Below are 17,222 nucleotides of genomic sequence, written 5' to 3'. Positions count from 1 at the left end.
TTCATTGTAGGCTCCCTGATAGGCTGTCAGTGACGTGGCCCGAAGGCGACGAGTTGCTGCCCAACGAGGTCAGGCCTGCTGGGACCCCCATTGGTACGTCGCTGTCGTGTTTCCGATACCAGAAACATGTAACGGACCATGAAGAAGTCTAATGAAGGAGGAAAACCCAGCGGAATCCTTAGAGGTGTAATTAAGATGCCCTTTCTTTTCATTTTGAATTCATTAGGTGCATTAAGAATTGAAATACTGAATAAAAAAGGAGAGGCAATGCAAAAGCTTCCAGGAACAAGTCACGGAGGGTCAAAGAAACTCCTGGTTGAGCTTAAAGTTATATTACACTGTAAGTAGACACGGTAATTCAGATCTTTCTTTCCTTTTTTTTGGGCAGTCTGGAGATGGAACCCAGGGACATTTGATCTCCAAGCTATACTCCCATCCTAGTTTTTATTCTTTATTTTGAAACCGGGTCTCACTGAGTTGCGGAGGGCCTCACTAAGTAGTTGAGCTGTCCGCAAACCGCGATCCTCCGGTCTCAGCCTCCCGAATGCTGGGATTACAAACGTGCGTTACCATGTCCAGCTCAGATCTTTAATATTGTTCTTAAAGGTACAATACAGATTTGAATATTTTCATGTAATTATTGATAATCTGATGGGTATTGTGAACTTGATTTCGGAGGTAATATGGATAATTCATTTTTATGTGTGTGTACATTTTTCAAAGTTTTTGTTTGTTTTAGCCTGGAATTTCTCAGGTAACTACGGACTAAAGGAAAGGTATGGTGTATAAATGTGTAGAAGAATTCAGATTATTGTTAAGATCCTTTTAAATCTGGGGCTCTGAATTTGTTGGCCAGAAGTGTGGTTCAAATAATACACCTGGGCCTTTCTGTGATCAAGAAGAAAGAGATGCTGGGTGCGATGGTGCATACCTAGAATCTCAGCTACTTGGGAGACTGAGGTAAGAGGGTCATATGTCTGAGGCCTGTCTAGGCAACTTAGCAAGAACCTGTCTCAAAATAAAATTATTTTTGTAGTACTGAGGATTGAGGCATTCTACCTCCAAGCTACACTACCAGCCTGATTTTACTTCTTATTTGGAAACAAGGTTTCACTAGGTTGCTGAGAGCCTCGCTAAATTGCTGAGGCTGGCCTCAAACCTGCGATCCTCCTGTCTCGGCCTCCCAGGTACTGGGATCACAGGCGTACACTGCTATGCCCAGTCAAAGTAAAATTTGAAAAGGACCGAGTGTGTAGTCAGTGGTAGATAGTTTGCCTAGCCTACGTCCGTAACCACCTGGGTTTAATCTGCAGTACTGAAATAAATAAGTGAGCAAAAGAGTGAATGAGTTAGTGAATGAATGATGTGGGGAGAGCTAGGTACTACTGCTTGCATCTTCTAATTCCCTGACTTTAATCACTGTGTTGATTTTCTTATCCATCACTTTTGTCTTGACTGTCTAAAATATTGTCTTTTGTACTTTCGGTATTCTGTCATTATATATTTGTGTGTCAAGATATTCAGTATGTGGTTATTTCCAACATTTAAAAGTAGTCAGTGATGGTGTATATTTTCATTTTATAAATGTCTTGTTAGGCCTCTCAGTAGCATTTAACATTTTGATCAACTCTCATTTTACTGACGTGTTTTCTTATTTTTGGCTTCTGTGAACACTACCCTATATTGCTCCAACTTTTTCTTCTGTTTTTGGTGTCTTAATTTACCTTACACTTCTGGAGGAGGTCAGCCATTCCCACACAGTCTCACTGAGGCGGAGACAGGAGGAGCGCGCAGGTTCGTAGTCAGCCGCGCTGGCTTAGAGACCCTGCAGATAGATGAGAAAAGGTCTGGGAGCGTAGCCCGGAGAGAGAAGGGCTTCCAGGAACCCCGGTACCACCAAAAAATAAAAAAATAAAATAAAACCAAAGTGAGCGAGGTCCTGGTGGGCTCTAGGAGAGCCGCTCTTCTGCCTTTGTTTCTGATCCTCAAAGCCAGCACTGCAGTGCCTTTGAATCTCTGACTCCGGCCTTCCTGCCTGTCCCTTCTAAAATGCTGTATATGTGTACACACAGTTATTTATTTTAAAAGAACCCTTACCATTTTCATCTCCAGTACTTCTCCAGCACCCCAAACTGAAACCAAATGGCAGTGACTTCCCATTTCTCCCTCCATCCTCTCGTAGCCATTATTCTGTATGTGTCTGAGTCTAACGACTCTACATATCGCATATACATGGAACGATGCAATGTCTGTCCTTTGTGTCTGCCTTATTTTACTTAGCATAGTGTTCTTTACATTCTGTTATTTTTATAGCCTGCAACAGAATTCTGTTTGTTTTTAAGGCAGCATAATCCAGTATAAATGTATGCCATATTTATTCGTGTATTGGTGGATATAAGTTTCTTCCCACTTGGTCTTTTGTAAATAATGGGGCTACGAATATTGGTGTACAGACAGTGCATTGAGACCCTTTCTTTTTTCTTTCTGGTACTGGGTATTGAACCCAGGAGCATTCTACCTCTGAGCTCCACCCCTAGACTGATTTTTTATTCTTTATCTTGAAACAGGATCTCACTAACTTACAAAGGGCCTCACTAAGTAGCTGAGGCTGACCACGAACCTGGATCCTCCTGTCTCAGCCTCCCAAGTACTGGGATTACAAGTGTGCACCACCATGCCTAGCTTTTGAGTTCCTTTCATTTCTTTTAGGTCTGAAAGTGGAGATACTGGGTTATTTTTTGTTTAATTAAGAAACTGCCATACTGGTTTTTTGTTTTGTTTTGTTTTGTTTTGTTTTTGCGGGTCTGGGGATGGAACCCAGGGGCATTTGACCTCCGAGCTATACCCCCTGCCCTATTTTTTATTCTTTATTTTGAAACCGGGTCTCACTGAGTTACAGAGGGCCTCACTAAGTAACTGAGGCTGTCCACGAACCGCGATCCTCCGGTCTCAGCCTCCCAAATGCTGGGATTACAAGCGTGCGCCACCACACCCGGCTCTGTCCTATTTCTTAATTCTTTATTCTCACTAAGTTGTGGAGGGCCTCACTGAGTAGCTGAGGCTGTTCACGGACCGTGATCCTCGGGTCTCAGTCTCCCAAATCCTGGGATTACAAGCGTACGCCAACACGCCCGGCCAGTTAAGCTTATTTATAAAGTAAAATACTTTACAAATAAAGTTAATAGTTTGATAAATTATGTTAATGAACCCAACTGAGTGAACTTCCATTACATGTTCACTTGCATAGGACGATGTTAGATTTTCTGAAACTTCAAAACAATTTTTTAAGATGAACAGCAAGTGAAACTAATTTCATTTGATACCAGTGTGATACCTCATTTATGTTTTGTGCTCAGTTGCTTACAGCAATATTCTTTTTCTTTTATTAAGCTTCAAGTGGAAATAAAGAAATCATCTCACATATTAGTCAACACGGAGGAAAATGGCCTTACTGGTTTAAAAAAATGGGTGAGTTATTCTAAATGATAAAACGTTTATCAAGGCCTAAAGATGTAGTTCAGTGGTACAGTATTTGTCTAGCACGCACGGGTCCCTGGTTTGATCCCTAATTGGAAGGGCGTGATGCCGGGCATGGTTGCGTACACCTGTATTCACAGCCACTAGGGAGGGTTGAGGCAGGAGGACCACTTGAACCAGAAGTATGGACCAATATGGGTGACATGGGTAGAACCTCCCCTCATCTCAGAAAAAATATATTTTTATGTGTGTGTGTGTGTATATGTATCTATATTGTGTTGACTTGATTTTTAATTTCTTAATTTATCCAGAAAACATTCAAAAGTTGGGGAACTATACATTGAAATTACAAGTTGTATTGAATGAAAGTAATGCAGACACCTATTCAGGACGACCACTACCATCTAAAGCAATTAAGTTTTCTGTTAAAGGTAAGCAAAACACTAAATATAAGTAGTTATATATGTTTAGTGGCATATTAAATCAAGAGGGAGAAGATGATTCAATTAAAAATGCTTAGATAATTGAGTAACCATCTTGATTTTAAATGGGTTTTATAACTCTTCAATCATCTTAATTTTGAAAATGCTGGTTTTCTCCTACATTCCATTATTTCTGATAAAGTCTAAAGTTTGTAATTCTTGATTTTTTGCAGGACTGCAGGTATTTGAAGAACGTTTTTCCCCAATTTCTGTAATTTTTTTTTGTGTGTGTATGTGTGTGCTATGAAGGATTGAACCCAAGGCCATTTTATATTTTTTATTCTTTATTTTGAAACAGGGTCTCACTAAGTTGCAGAAAGCCTCACTAAGTAGTTGAGGCTGGTTGTAAACCTGTGATCCTCCTGTCTCGGCCTCCCAAGTACTGGGATTACAAGTGTGTGTCACCATGCCAGGCTCTCAATTTTTGTAATTTAAGTTTCATGACTTGGTATGAGTCTAGGTTCATCCAATTACTGTATACCTCATAACCCTTTTAGTACTGGACATTCCTGGTTTTTTTTTTTTTTTTTTTTTTTTTTTGTTTTTTTTTTTCAGTACTGAGGATGGAACTAAGGGGCTACGCCCCTAGCCCTGTTTTTTATTCTTAATTTTGAAACAGGGTTTCACTGAGGCTGACCACAAACCTGCGATCCTCCTGCTTCAGCTTCCCAAATGCTGGGATTACAAGCGTGTGCTACCACACCCGGCCTATACATAGAAATTTTAAGTGTTCTTTTAACACTTAAAATATAAACTTTCAGCCAGGAGTGGTGGCGCACGCTTGTAATCCCAGCATTCGGGAGGCTGAGACCGAAGGATCACGGTTCGCGGACAGCCTCAGCTACTTAGTGAGGTCCTCTGCAACTCAGTGAGACCCTGTTTCAAAATAAAGAATGAAACATTGGGCAGGGGGTCAAATGCCTCTGGGTTCCATTCCCAGACCCGCCAAAAAAAAAAAAAAAAAAAGTATAGACTTTCTGTAGTGTAAGCAGTTCACTGTTGATGATCCATTTAGGTTTTCCCCAAATTTTTGGCTGTAAAAATTATGTTGCTTCGTGTGCATGTACTAGCATTTCTTTAGAGTAAATACCCAAAGGCGCTGCCTTGGTGTCCTCACCAAGAGACAGGAGAATTTGTTTCCTTCATGCTCATTCTACTGAACTGTGTATGTCTTTAGACACATTGGCGGTTACGCAGCTTCTCTGATTTTAAAGTTGCACACTTCTTTTAGCTTTTGTTGGACATTGATATATCTGAAAACTTGTTTATTTACAGTGGCCATTTTAATAGTTTAAAGCTCTAGTTTTCAAACTTAAATTTAATCATTTGCACCTTTTTTATAAGTCATCAAATCTTTTCAGAGCTATTGAATATCAGATTTTTCCTTAGAGGTTCTCTAATTATAAGTTTATAAAATTCTTCATTCTAATAATTTTATAGTTTAGAAACATTTCTAATTCTAGAATTTTACTTTTATGTATGATGTGAGATAATGTTCCAAGTTTATTTTTCCGTGTGGATTGTTGGTAACGGGTAAATTTTTGCACAGACTTAAAATGTCATCTTTATTGTAGTCTAGCTTTTCATATATGTCCTCCAATAAATTTTCTAACCAATGAACTTTTTTGTTTATTTTTGTTTTGCTAAAGAGGGCAAGCCAGAGAAATTTTCCTTTGGTGTTCTGGATCCTCTTTTTCGTGTTGGCGTTCCATTCAATATTCCTTTGGAATTTCAGGATGAATTTGGTCACACCAGCCAACTGGTAAATGATATTCAGCCAGTTTTTGAAGCAAGGTAATTTGAAAGATTAGCTTGTATTTGTCTTTTCATATTGCTAAACATTCACTCTTTTTTTTAAGCTTAAATTATTCATGTAAGGTTAAATTTAGTATTTTTTAGAAGACATGGTGTTTCCTAGCAATTCTGTTTGTTATTATTTACTTAGAAAGTATGGCTACTTAAACTTTGTGATATTGCAGTTTATTTTGGTGTTTTATGAACCTCATGCAGTGAAGTTTATACTTCCCATGAGAATTTGAGTTCTTCCTTAAAATTGTCTTTAATTAATATCCCTTATGAATGATATGATTAGCTTATATTAAAAATACCTCTGAGAAACTTAATAATGTGTCCCTTGATTTAATTGAGGATATCCATTGTTTACCATCACCTCTTTCTGAAGTGATCAGGGAGAAATTTCTAATAAATCTTAAGAGGATGAGTTGTGTTGGTCTTTTTTCTAAACCTCTTTTTTTTTTTTTTTTTTTACAAATACCAAATCTTTTTGCATTGGCAGTCAAATTTGTGTTTTTGTATCCACTTTTTGTTTTGTTTTGTTTTTGTGCTGCTGGGGCCTTGTGCATGCTAGGCAAGTTCTCTGCTATTAAGCTGCCTCTGCCTCCCTGTGCCAACATTTTATGTGTACCTTCTTTTATTGTCTTTGTATTTTTCCCCATGTGGAATCATTCAGTTTTTTAGTCATTTGAATATTACTAAATTCCAGGTACCTGATCGCTGGAGGTATAAGAGTGAATAAGGACACTTGCATTCTAGAAGTTCATAGATTAGTGAAACAGTGCTGTGTAAGAATGTGCTTTGGTTACATTCCTGGAAAGCAGTAACACCACTTAGAAAATAATCAAAATGAATTATTCATAGTCTTATATTCTACGAGGTTGCAAAAAGTTACTCTAGTCTTTTTTATGTATTCATTTGAATATTAAACAGCAGCAGCCTATTGTCTATATACCTTCCATCTTATCCTTGATGGGACAATCTTATATGCAAAGACTGTTATATATACACACAGTGACTTTTTTAAGATTTTGGACTTTAAAAAAAAAAAGTCCTGATGGCATGGTAATGTGAATTTGTCTTCAATAAAGTAAGATGATTGAATAGGTGGGGTTTTTGTTTTGTTTTTAGTGCTGTTTAAGTTTTAAAAAATCCTTTATTTATGTGTATGGCTAAGGAATCATATACATTGATAAGGCTTTTTATAAAACATAAAACAGAGGCCTTCCTCCCCTCCCTGCTCTACCTATGATCCACTTTTAACAGTGTTGCTTGATCGTTTTGCTAACTACTGCCATGTATCCAGTGATTTTTATTTTGCTACTTGATTCTTCAGTTTTAGAAATTATCTCTCGACTCATGGCTATGGAAAATTAGAGCATCCTCATGTTGCCACCTCCTTTAAAATAATTATATCTTGCTGGGCATGGTGGCGCACACTTGTAATCCCAGCGCTAGAGAGGCTGAGACAGGAGGATTGTACAGGTTCGATGGCAGCCTCAGCTATTTAGTGAGGCTCTCAGCAACTTAGTGAGACCCTGTTTCCAAATAAAAATAATAGGCCTGGGAGTGTAGTCTGGAGGTAGAAAGCCCCTGGGTTCCAACCCCAGTACCACCCAAAAAAAAAAAAAAAAATTATATCTCCTGTTTCCTCATCCTTTGGTAAAGTTAAATTCTCATTGGATCAGTATTTCCTATATAATAATTATATAAATTTTAGCTGCTGTATTATATAACTTTGTTGTTATTATACTTTTTAATTTTTGCTAAGCTTACTACAGAGTAAACTCTCTGTCAGTTGTCTAGTCTCTTTTCAGGATATTTAGGTGCCCAGACAGTTTGTAGTTTCCTGTTACTGGAGATGTCTGTCTTTCAGCTGCAGATGAGCACCAGCCTGGAGTAAGGTTGCTCTTAGAGTTGTCCTTCTGTCATCTTCCTCCACCTTCACCCAGGGGATTCCTTTGTCTTCCTTCTGTGGGTATTGAAGTATAAACACAAAGCCTGCTCCCAACCCTGAAACCCTGTCCACAAAGGCAAAAGAGAAGACAACTGTATTATTAAATAAGCATAAACCAGCCTGAGGCCAAGGCGGTTAGGCTACAGAGATTTGCAAAGACAGGCAGAATCTTTACATCACCTGCTTTTGACAGTAGTAGGGATTAAGCACAGGGCTCTGTACATGTGAGGCAAGGGCTAGACCTCTAGCTGCATTCCCCAGTCCCTCCTCTCCTTTTTGTGGTACTGGGGATGGAATCTAGGAGCCTTCTACCTCTAGGCTACACACCTATACATACCGTGTGTGTGTGTGCGCGTGCGTGTGTGTGCGTGCGTGTGTGTGTGTGTCTGTGTGTGTGTGTGTGTTTATTTATTTGGAAACAGGGTCTCACTAAATAGCTGATGCTTCCCCAGCCCTTTTTTACTTTGTTTTCAGACAGGTCTGCTAAGTTGCTGTAGGTGGACCTTGAATTTGTGGACATCCTGCCTCAGCCTCCTGAGATTATAGACCTGTGTCAACACACCCAGCTAGGAAATTTTACTCTTTTATATGACTAAGTGGATATGAACCATTTTATCCATACTTTCAAGATGAAATTGTTATATTTATGGAATCTTTATGACAGGAGGTAGCATTTGTAATTTATAGTCAGCCAGCAGTTGAAGTTAGTCCCATGTTCTTCTAGGAAACTAGGAGGCAGGACATTATCTTCTTTGATTTCAAGGAGTGGGTTCTTGGTCCTTGAGGAAACCTCCCAGATTTGTGAAACTGTATTAGTCTTTCTTTTTTGAACATTTGACCTTTCATAGCACTGCAATATTCTTAAAAATTCCCATTCCTCTCTCAGTTTGCTGAAACATATCCTTTCTTTCCTGGTTTTGAGAAAAGGGTACATGTATAGTAAAACTTTTGCTGTGAAAATGTCTCTACTCTGATGACTGATTGACTGGTTTACAATTGAGAAACTTTTCCACTAGAATTAAAGCATTGCTTCATTTTTATCTTTAACTTCAAGAGTTGCTGATAAATTTAAACTTTTAAATTAATTTAAAACCTTAAAATTTTTAATTTCCCTTTTAACATTTTTTGCTTATTCTCTCCATAAGCTTATAGACTTTACTTTTCATTCTCAAGTGGTTGAGATTTTACAGTATGAGGCTTTTATAGGTCTCTCAGTATTTGAGTCCTGACCTTCTTTCATCCTGTTTTCTCTTGCTAGGACCTTCACTTATTAGATGTTGGACTGGATTAGATCTCTGATTTTCCTAATTTTTCTTATTTTTCTTAATCATTTCATATTTCTATTTTCTGACAGATTTTCCCAACTTATCCTTATTTTTTATTGAGACGTTTCCTTTCTACTATCACATTTTTTAAAATTTCCAAGAATGTGTTCTGTTCTCTGATTTTTCTTTTAGACCCTTTTCTTTTTCTATGTGTGTGAATGCTATACTTTTTCCACTGATATGGCAGTTTTTTAAAAACCTTTATAGATACTCTGTTTTCCCCAAGTTAGTTTCCTTTTGCTTGTTTCTGGTCTTTTTTCTTCAGGTACCTGATAACCACTGAACATCTGTTCATAAATAAGTAGAGATGGGAATCTCTGCAAGTATGGGAGAGGCGGCTGACAGGGGCTCCACCCACAGTAATCTGCCTGGGGAGCTTCTCCTTGGGGAGGAGGGATCTCATCGTCAGCATCTTTAGGTCTGGGTAGTGTCTTTAAAGAACTCTTGCCTAGAGGGGACATCGGCTGAGTCCCTAGCACCCAGGAACAGGGCTCAGGTGGGACGAGGAGAGATGGGGCCGTCTCAGCATCTGCATGCATGCAGGGTTACCCCTGTGTTCTTCTTAGTATTTTAACCTCCTCTTCAGTTTATCTTCTGTCCCTGGTTCTACAATCTTGTGTTTAAATATTTTCAAAGAATAGTCTTCTAGTCATCTGCCCTAGGAGAGAGGGGAGATCTGTGGGCTTGACTTTCACCAGTCTCTCTAACCTTGTCCTTTCACCCTCTTTTCTAGAGGTATTACCAGTTCCTGAGTGGTACCTAGGAATTCTGTGGTTAAATTGGTTTCCAGTTTTTTAATTGCTCTTTTAGGATTTAGCTTTCTTGGGACTGCTAAAAATCAATTCCTGCTTGTCTGCCCTATTTTAAGCAAATAGATTATATAATTATGTTGTGCTGGCCTCTTACTTTTTTCTTATGTTTGCTTTTAATAATTAAAAAAATCTTTGGTTTTCATATTAGTGGTGCTTTAAGAGACAGTGACAGCAAATGTGTCTTTACTAGCTCATCTTTCCCAGAGATTTATTACCTTTATACCATGTTACATTGGGTGTTTTTGTTTTTGTTTTTAAAGCAAGGCATATTACTAAGATTGTTAAATAAAAATTACAGGAGGTCATTGTTTTTGATCAGGGTACTAGTAGGCCCCAACAGCTGGGCTAAAAGTCAGGATGGAATTACTATGCTAAAGTTCCAGTCACTAAGATGAAAGTAAGCTGCTGATCAGGATTAGCAAAACCAACCAGACTTCTCCAACTAGCCAGTTTCACCTGACATGATAATGAGACTCTCTTTGCTTAATCTGTATATAACAGAAGTTACATGAGCAGGGCATGAAGGCTCACACTTGTAATCCCAGCATTTGGGAGGCTGAGACAGGAGGATTGTGCAGGTTGGAAGCCAGCATCAGCTACTTAGTAAGGCCTTTGTAACTCAGTGAGACTCTTTCAAAATAAAGAATAAAAAATAGGGCTGGGGGTGATGCTTGGAAGTAGAATGTCCCTAGGTTCCTGTATTGCAAAAAAAAAAAAGTTACATGAAACAAACTAATATTAACTAATCACTTATTTCCCTGTTGTTCCATCTCCCTATGGTTACTTTACAAGGGAAAAAAACTTTAAAATGATCTGTCATCTTTTCATTTTGTTTCTGTTGGCTTTGACTCTTTTCTTGTATATAAAGCCGGCCTTCTGTGCGCTGCTTATGGGAATACTTAATCTGTTGGACTAAACTGGAAATAGAATGAAGTGTTAGCTAATTCTAGAATAAAAGTAAAACTAATTAAGATTTTAAATTGTTGTAATTTTAAGTAAATCTTATGCTTTATTTAGAAAATACTTGTAAACACTGAATTCTATTCTTGAGAAAAAGTCATCCCTTCTTCCATCATGGTATAATTTTTATTCCTCTTTTCCTACCATAGAGTGAAATGTTACTCTGTAAAGATCTATATGTGGCCTGTCAAAGTTGAAATTAGAAATCAAATTGCTTGTAGCAGTAGATGAAGGGATCTTAGGATATATTCTAACCATCTTACTTCATTCCAAGGCTGTCTGTGATTATGCAGACTTTTTCTAAAATTGCCACTCATTTTAATAGGCACCAGAAGTTCTCTGAGATCCCACTGGGCAAAAGATTTGTAGGAATCCATAATAATGGGGAGGACATCTGTAAATATGGCCTGTTTAAGTATTAACTTTTCTTAGGCCTGTACAAATGGCCTAACATTAAGTTGTTTCTATCTTGTATCTTTACTAATTCAGTATATATAGTTTTTAATTTTATAATAATTTATTGTATAATTTGCAGTGTTTAACCCATTAGTATCACTTGTCAATACTTTTCAGTTTTCTCTATAAAAGAAATTTGTGGGAAAATACTTCTGTTTATTTCTTCTATTTAAAAATATTATTTTATTAGAAAAAGAAATTAAACATGACAGTGACACATTTGAAACTTATATGTAGATAATAGAGGAGAAATTTAAAAACTTTGTTTTCCAGTGGTTTGTCTTTACATTATGAAGAAATAACCAAAGGACCAAATTGTATAATTCGTGGTGTTACAGTTAAGGGCCCTGTAAACTCTTGTCAAGGCAAGGTAAGCATTATACATAAATATTAATAATGCCTATTATTTGTTCTCATATGATAAAAATGAAATTAGAAGTTTAAATTAAATGACCTTTTTTTTAAAATATGTAAATAACAAGATGATAGTAATAGGAATTAATCCGGTATCATATCACCCGACATAATTACAGCTTTAAGAAAATTGACACATTCACTACTGTAATTGTTAAAACATCTATAAATTAAATATTTTCAGCTGTCTTCATCTTTATTCAAAGCCATTTTTCAACCATTATCTAGTAGTATCTGAGAAGGTTTATTTCTTATCTTTAAACATATGGTTTGGTATTTAGATGTTTAAGATATGGTTAAGGAAAGTGGCCGGGCATGGTGGCGCACACTTGTAATCCCCGCGCTTAGGAGGCTGAGACAGGAGGATCGCGCAGGTTCGAAGCCAGCCTCAGCTACTTAGTGAGGCTCTCGGCAACTTAGTGAGACCTTGTTTCCAAATAAAATATAAAATGGGTCTGGGAGTATAGCCCAGAGGTAAAAAGCCTCTGGGTTCCACTCCCAGTACCACCAAAAAAAAAAGGAAAGTGGAGATATAAACTCTAATGAGGTTATTTTCAGTTAGATCTATAAAGAAGCTAATAAAAGGGGCTCTATGGTTAATACCTTAAGTAATAAATTACGTTGTTATATACTATCATTGCCTTTAGTATATACTTAATAATTATGTCTATCAATATGATGTTTAAAGTATGTTTGTGCTGGAGGTGTAGCCCAGTAGTAGAGTAGCATATGCAATTCCTGGCACACAAAAATAAATATTTGAATTTTAATTTGGTATTGTGGATTGAACCCCTGGGCCTCAGGGCTACACCCTCAGTCCTTTGAATTTTTTATTTGGAAACAGGGTCTCGTTAGCTTGCTGAGGGTCTCACTAAATTGCTGAGGCTGGCTTTGAACTGGTGGTCCTCTTCTTTCAGCTTCCCAAGTACTGGAATTTCAGGCTTGCTCCCTGGTATCCAGACAAAGTAAATTTTTAAAAAGTTATAAATTGGGCTATGTGCATTGCTTCAAGTATGACAGAACCTCTCTAATCCAGAATGCTCCAAAATCTGAAATGTTTTGAGCACTGATATGATTCTTCAACTGACCTCACGTGGTAGTCGAAGTCAAAACATAGGCACACCAAAAACATGTAAAGTCACCTTCAAGCTATGTGTATAGGTACCTATGAAACATAAATGAACTACAGAATTAGTTCATTTATGTCTCATAGATACTATAAAATTAGTTCATATATCTGAGCTCCACCCTCAGTTCTGTTTGTTTTTATTTTGAAACAAGTTCTAGGTTGCCTTTGAACGCGCTATCCCCCTCAGCCTCCCAAGTACTGAGATTACAGGCTTGTGCCACCGCACCAGCTATTCCAAAGCATTGTGGATACGGGAGTCACTACTTTGTACCATCAAATCAAGTTAAATTACTTCTGTGCCAGTCTCCCCAACCCTGCCCAGTCTGCATGCGTGCGTGCGTGCGTGCGTGCGTGCGTGCGTGCGTGCGTGCGTGTGTTTGTGTGTTCTATACTTCTCTCCTCACCCCCAATCTCCCTCACACAGAGGATATTGAACCTAGGGCCTCACAAGTGTTAGGCAGGTGCTCTACCACTGAGCTAAGTTCTCAGCCCCCGTTTTTGTTTTAGTTTGAGAGCAGATCTTGTTAAATTTCCCAGGCTGATCTAAAACTTTGGAATCCTGCCTCGGTCTTCCAAGTAGCTGGAATTACATTACAAATGTATACCATACATCTTTGTGTATTTAGGGGGGAAAAAAACAACAACAAATTTACTAAAATGATTCCTGCATTTCTTTTGTTTTGTTTTGTTTTTTGTTTGTGTGTTTTGGTGGCACTGGGGGTAGAACCCAGAGGCTTTCTGCCTCCGGGCTATACTCCCAGACCCAATTTATATTTTATTTGGAAACAGGGTCTCGCTAAGTTGCTGAGAGCCTCACTTAGTAGCTGAGAGCTGGCTTCGAACCCGTGCGATCCTCCTGTCTCAGCCTCCCAAGTGCTGGGTACAAGCGTGCGCCACCACGCCCGGCTTGATGCCTGCATTTCAAAAACTTCGATTTTGAAATAACTTTAGATTTACAGAGGAGTTAAAACATAGACTTTCTCAATTAACATCTTAACCTCATATTTTTCAAAACTAGGAAGTGAACACTGGTATCATAACAAAACTAGATTTTATTCATATGTCTCTAGTTACTTTTCTGTTGAGAATACAATACATACAACTATGTTGCATTTAAAAATTTCTGGATTTATAGCCGGGGGTGGTGGCGCACGCTTGTAATCCCAGTGCTTGGGAGGCTGAGACAGGAGGATCATACAGATTCGAAGCCAGCGTCAGGTACTGAGTGAGGCTCTCTGCAACTTAGTGTGCCCCTGTTTCCAAATAAAGCTTAAAATAGGTCTGGGAGTGTAGCCCAGAGGTAGAAAAGCCCCTGGGTTCCAGTACCACACACACACAAAAAATAAATAAATCTGGATTTAAAGTTTTTCTTCTTTATTAGTACATGTGTTTATAATACCCATTTTTGAGAGGAGTGTTGGGTATTGAACTCAGGGGCATTCTATTTCTGAACTACACTGCCAGCCCTACTTTATTTTTCATTAGAGAAATAGGGTCTTGCTAAGTTGTTGAGGGTCTCACTAAGTTGTTGAAGTTAGCTTCGCACTTGAGATCCTTCTGTCTCAGCCTCCCAAGTATTGGGAGTACAGGCATTCATTACCACATATGGCTACATTTCCCATCATGATTCCGATAATTGATCATAGTTATATCTATGAGTTTATAGAGACTTGCTGGGTGTGGTGGCACACATTTGTAACCCCAGTACTTGGGAGGCTGAGACAGGAGCATGGCAGGTTCACGGCCCTTTGCAACTTAGTGAGACCCTGTTCTAAAGTAAAAAAGTAAAATAGGGCTGGGGGCATAGCTTGGATATAGAATCTCCTGGGTTCCATCTCCAGTATCACAAAAAATAGAGACTTTTTTATGGGGACACAGTATAGGTCAATTTTTTTGTAGTTGCTTACATACATATATATGGGAATTTGAGCATATATGAAGTTAGTAGATTTCTATAATGATAAAATAAAAAGCACAACATACATCAGAATTGTGATGAAGAACTTAAATATGGCCGGGCGTGGTGGCGCACGCTTGTAATCCCCGCGCTTGGGAGGCTGAGACAGGAGGATCGCGCAGGTTCGAAGCCAGCCTCAGCTACCGAGTGAGGCTCTCAGCAACTTAGTGAGACCCTGTTTCCAAATAAAATAGAAAATAGGTCTGGGAGTATAGCCCAGAGGCAGAAAGCCTCTGGGTTCCACCTCCAGTTCCACCAAAAAAAAAAAAAAAGAACTTAAATATGTATTTAGAACTTGAGTTTAATTTTTTCTGAGGCTCTCCCCTCTCCTCCCTCTCTCTCCCTCTCTTTTGTGGTTTTGAGGATTGAAGCCAGGGGCATTCTTACCTCCGAGCCACAGCCTCAGCACTTTTTATATTTTGTTCTAAAACAATCTTGCTCAGTTGCTGAGAGTCTTAAGTTGCTGAGGCTGGCCTTGAACCTGCAAACCTCCTGTTTCAGCCTCCCAAGTACTGAGATTATAGGCATGCACCACCAAACCCAGCCAATTTCCTGTCTGCATGCCTGCCTGCCTGCCTTCCTGTCTTCCTGTCTTTCTTTCTTTTTTTTGTGGTATTGTGAATTGAACCCAGAGGCATCTTACCTAAGAGCTATACCCTCCAACCCTGTTTTATTTCTTATTTGGAAACAGCGTCTCACTGGAAGTCTTAACTCCTTGCTAATTTTGTTATATAGTTCATTTTTATTATACAGAATAGTGGGTTTCATTGTGGCATATTTATTCATGTAAATAAGTACTTTAATTATATCCCCCTTAGTTTTAATTTTTGCTATTTTTTTTTAACAGAATTTTAATCTGAAGGTTATTCTGCCGGGTTTAAAAGAAGACTCACAGATCTTGAAAATCAGATTGCTGCCTGGTAATATTATCTTAAGACATATTTCTAATACCTTTTAAATAATACTCTTTAGATAAAGTGTTATGATTTTCAAAGTTTGATTTGGGGTGTAATACTAGTATGTCTTTAAAATACATTTGGGTTGTCAAACATAGCACTGACAGCAGTGACCACTGAAAAGGAAAACATGTAAGAGAAAAGGTTAGTGAATATCTAAAAATAATCTTGGGAGAAAAATTTGAACATTGACAATGTCTGGGGAATCTTTTCCTAAGGCTATACTAACTAGGCTTATATTAAACTGGGCTGTCCGTTACCTTTTGTTGATTTAACTTCCATATTTTAAGAAGAAAAGTTTCTGATTTCATTTATATTAGTTTGATATCAACCTAAGAAAATGAAATTGCCATTATAGAAAATAATGGCTAATTCGAGAGGCAGTTTGTTGTAATGACTGAGAGTTTAGCCCTTCTGAATTTGAATGTAGGTTAGCGGCAGTGTGTGTCATAATATCTTCACACAGAAGCTGAAATAGTATCTGCTCTCAGACTTGTCATGATTAGTGAGCCATTCATCGCAGGAGCCCTCCCTTTTCATGGTTCTCTTATAACTGAGTGGAAGGACACCGTGCCCACTTGCTGAAATTTCATGACACCATCGTGCAAATTGAGAACCGCCGCCTGTGAAGCACTTAGAACAGTGTTTGGCATTTCAGTTCTAGCTCTAATGTTAACAGATTTTTGGGGTTTTTTTTTGGTGGTACTGGGGTTCCTGGAAACCCTTCTACCTCCGGGCTACACTCCCAGACCTATCTTATATTTTTATTTGGAAACAGGATCTCCGCCTCCCAAACGCAGGGATTACGAGCATGCGCCACCACGCCCGGCATGTTAACAGGTCTTGATCACATCTTTGTCTGTATATGACCTTTAATGCTGGGTTTAAGGAAAAGGAAACATTAGCTTACTGTTTTTCACAAGTTCATGTTGTTTGAAGTTTCCCTCAAGCTTGCGTTGATAAAGAAGTGAAAATCTGCACATTAGCAGATGTATAAGAAAATGTTTTCCGGGGTTGGAGGCCCACACCTGTAATCCCAGTACTTGAGAGCCTGAGAAAGAGGATTGCAGGTGTAAGGACAGCCTCAGCCACGTAGTAGCAAGGCTCTTGGCAATTTAGCGAAACCCTGTATCCAAGAACAAATAAAGAAAAAATAAATTAGGGCTGGGACTGTAGCTTGGAGGTGGAATGCCCCTGGGTTTAATCCCAAGGACCAAAAAAAAAAAAAAGTTGTTATTGTGTGTTAATAAATACTAATTATGCTTTATGTTACAGAGTTAACTAAACAGTATGGACTTGGACAGTAAAATCTTAATTACTAGATATTTTCATTTTGGGGGGAAATTTGAGAGCAAAAACGGTAAAATAAGAAGTAGTCTGATATAGTGCTAAAATTCAAGGGGTTTCAAATTACAAACCATGTTTTAAACCTGAATCTGCTACTTGTGTCCTGACAAAATATTTAATCTCTCTGGATTAAGTATTTTTTACCTGATATCTGGA

The 17,222-nt window shown here is 38.3% G+C and overlaps 1 protein-coding gene across 1 annotated transcript in view; it reads left to right on the top strand.

The window, feature by feature from the left end:
• SMCHD1 (structural maintenance of chromosomes flexible hinge domain containing 1) overlaps positions 1-17,222 on the top strand; it is a gene marked incomplete at both ends in the record, with an annotated part of 136,390 nt that overhangs the window by 53,792 nt on the left and 65,376 nt on the right. The window contains 7 exons of the mRNA XM_080714285.1: positions 11-93; positions 227-340; positions 3,391-3,468; positions 3,789-3,908; positions 5,609-5,753; positions 11,537-11,633; positions 15,611-15,683. Of these exons, the coding sequence (XP_080570411.1) occupies positions 11-93; positions 227-340; positions 3,391-3,468; positions 3,789-3,908; positions 5,609-5,753; positions 11,537-11,633; positions 15,611-15,683 (710 nt within the window). The remainder of the gene's footprint in view (positions 1-10; positions 94-226; positions 341-3,390; positions 3,469-3,788; positions 3,909-5,608; positions 5,754-11,536; positions 11,634-15,610; positions 15,684-17,222) is intronic.

This window comes from Muscardinus avellanarius (genome assembly GCF_963383645.1).
Source record: "Muscardinus avellanarius genome assembly, chromosome: 17".
Classification (NCBI taxonomy): Eukaryota; Metazoa; Chordata; class Mammalia; order Rodentia; family Gliridae; genus Muscardinus; species Muscardinus avellanarius.
Note: the sequence above shows the minus strand (reverse complement) of the source record. Positions and strands in the feature narration are given on the sequence as shown.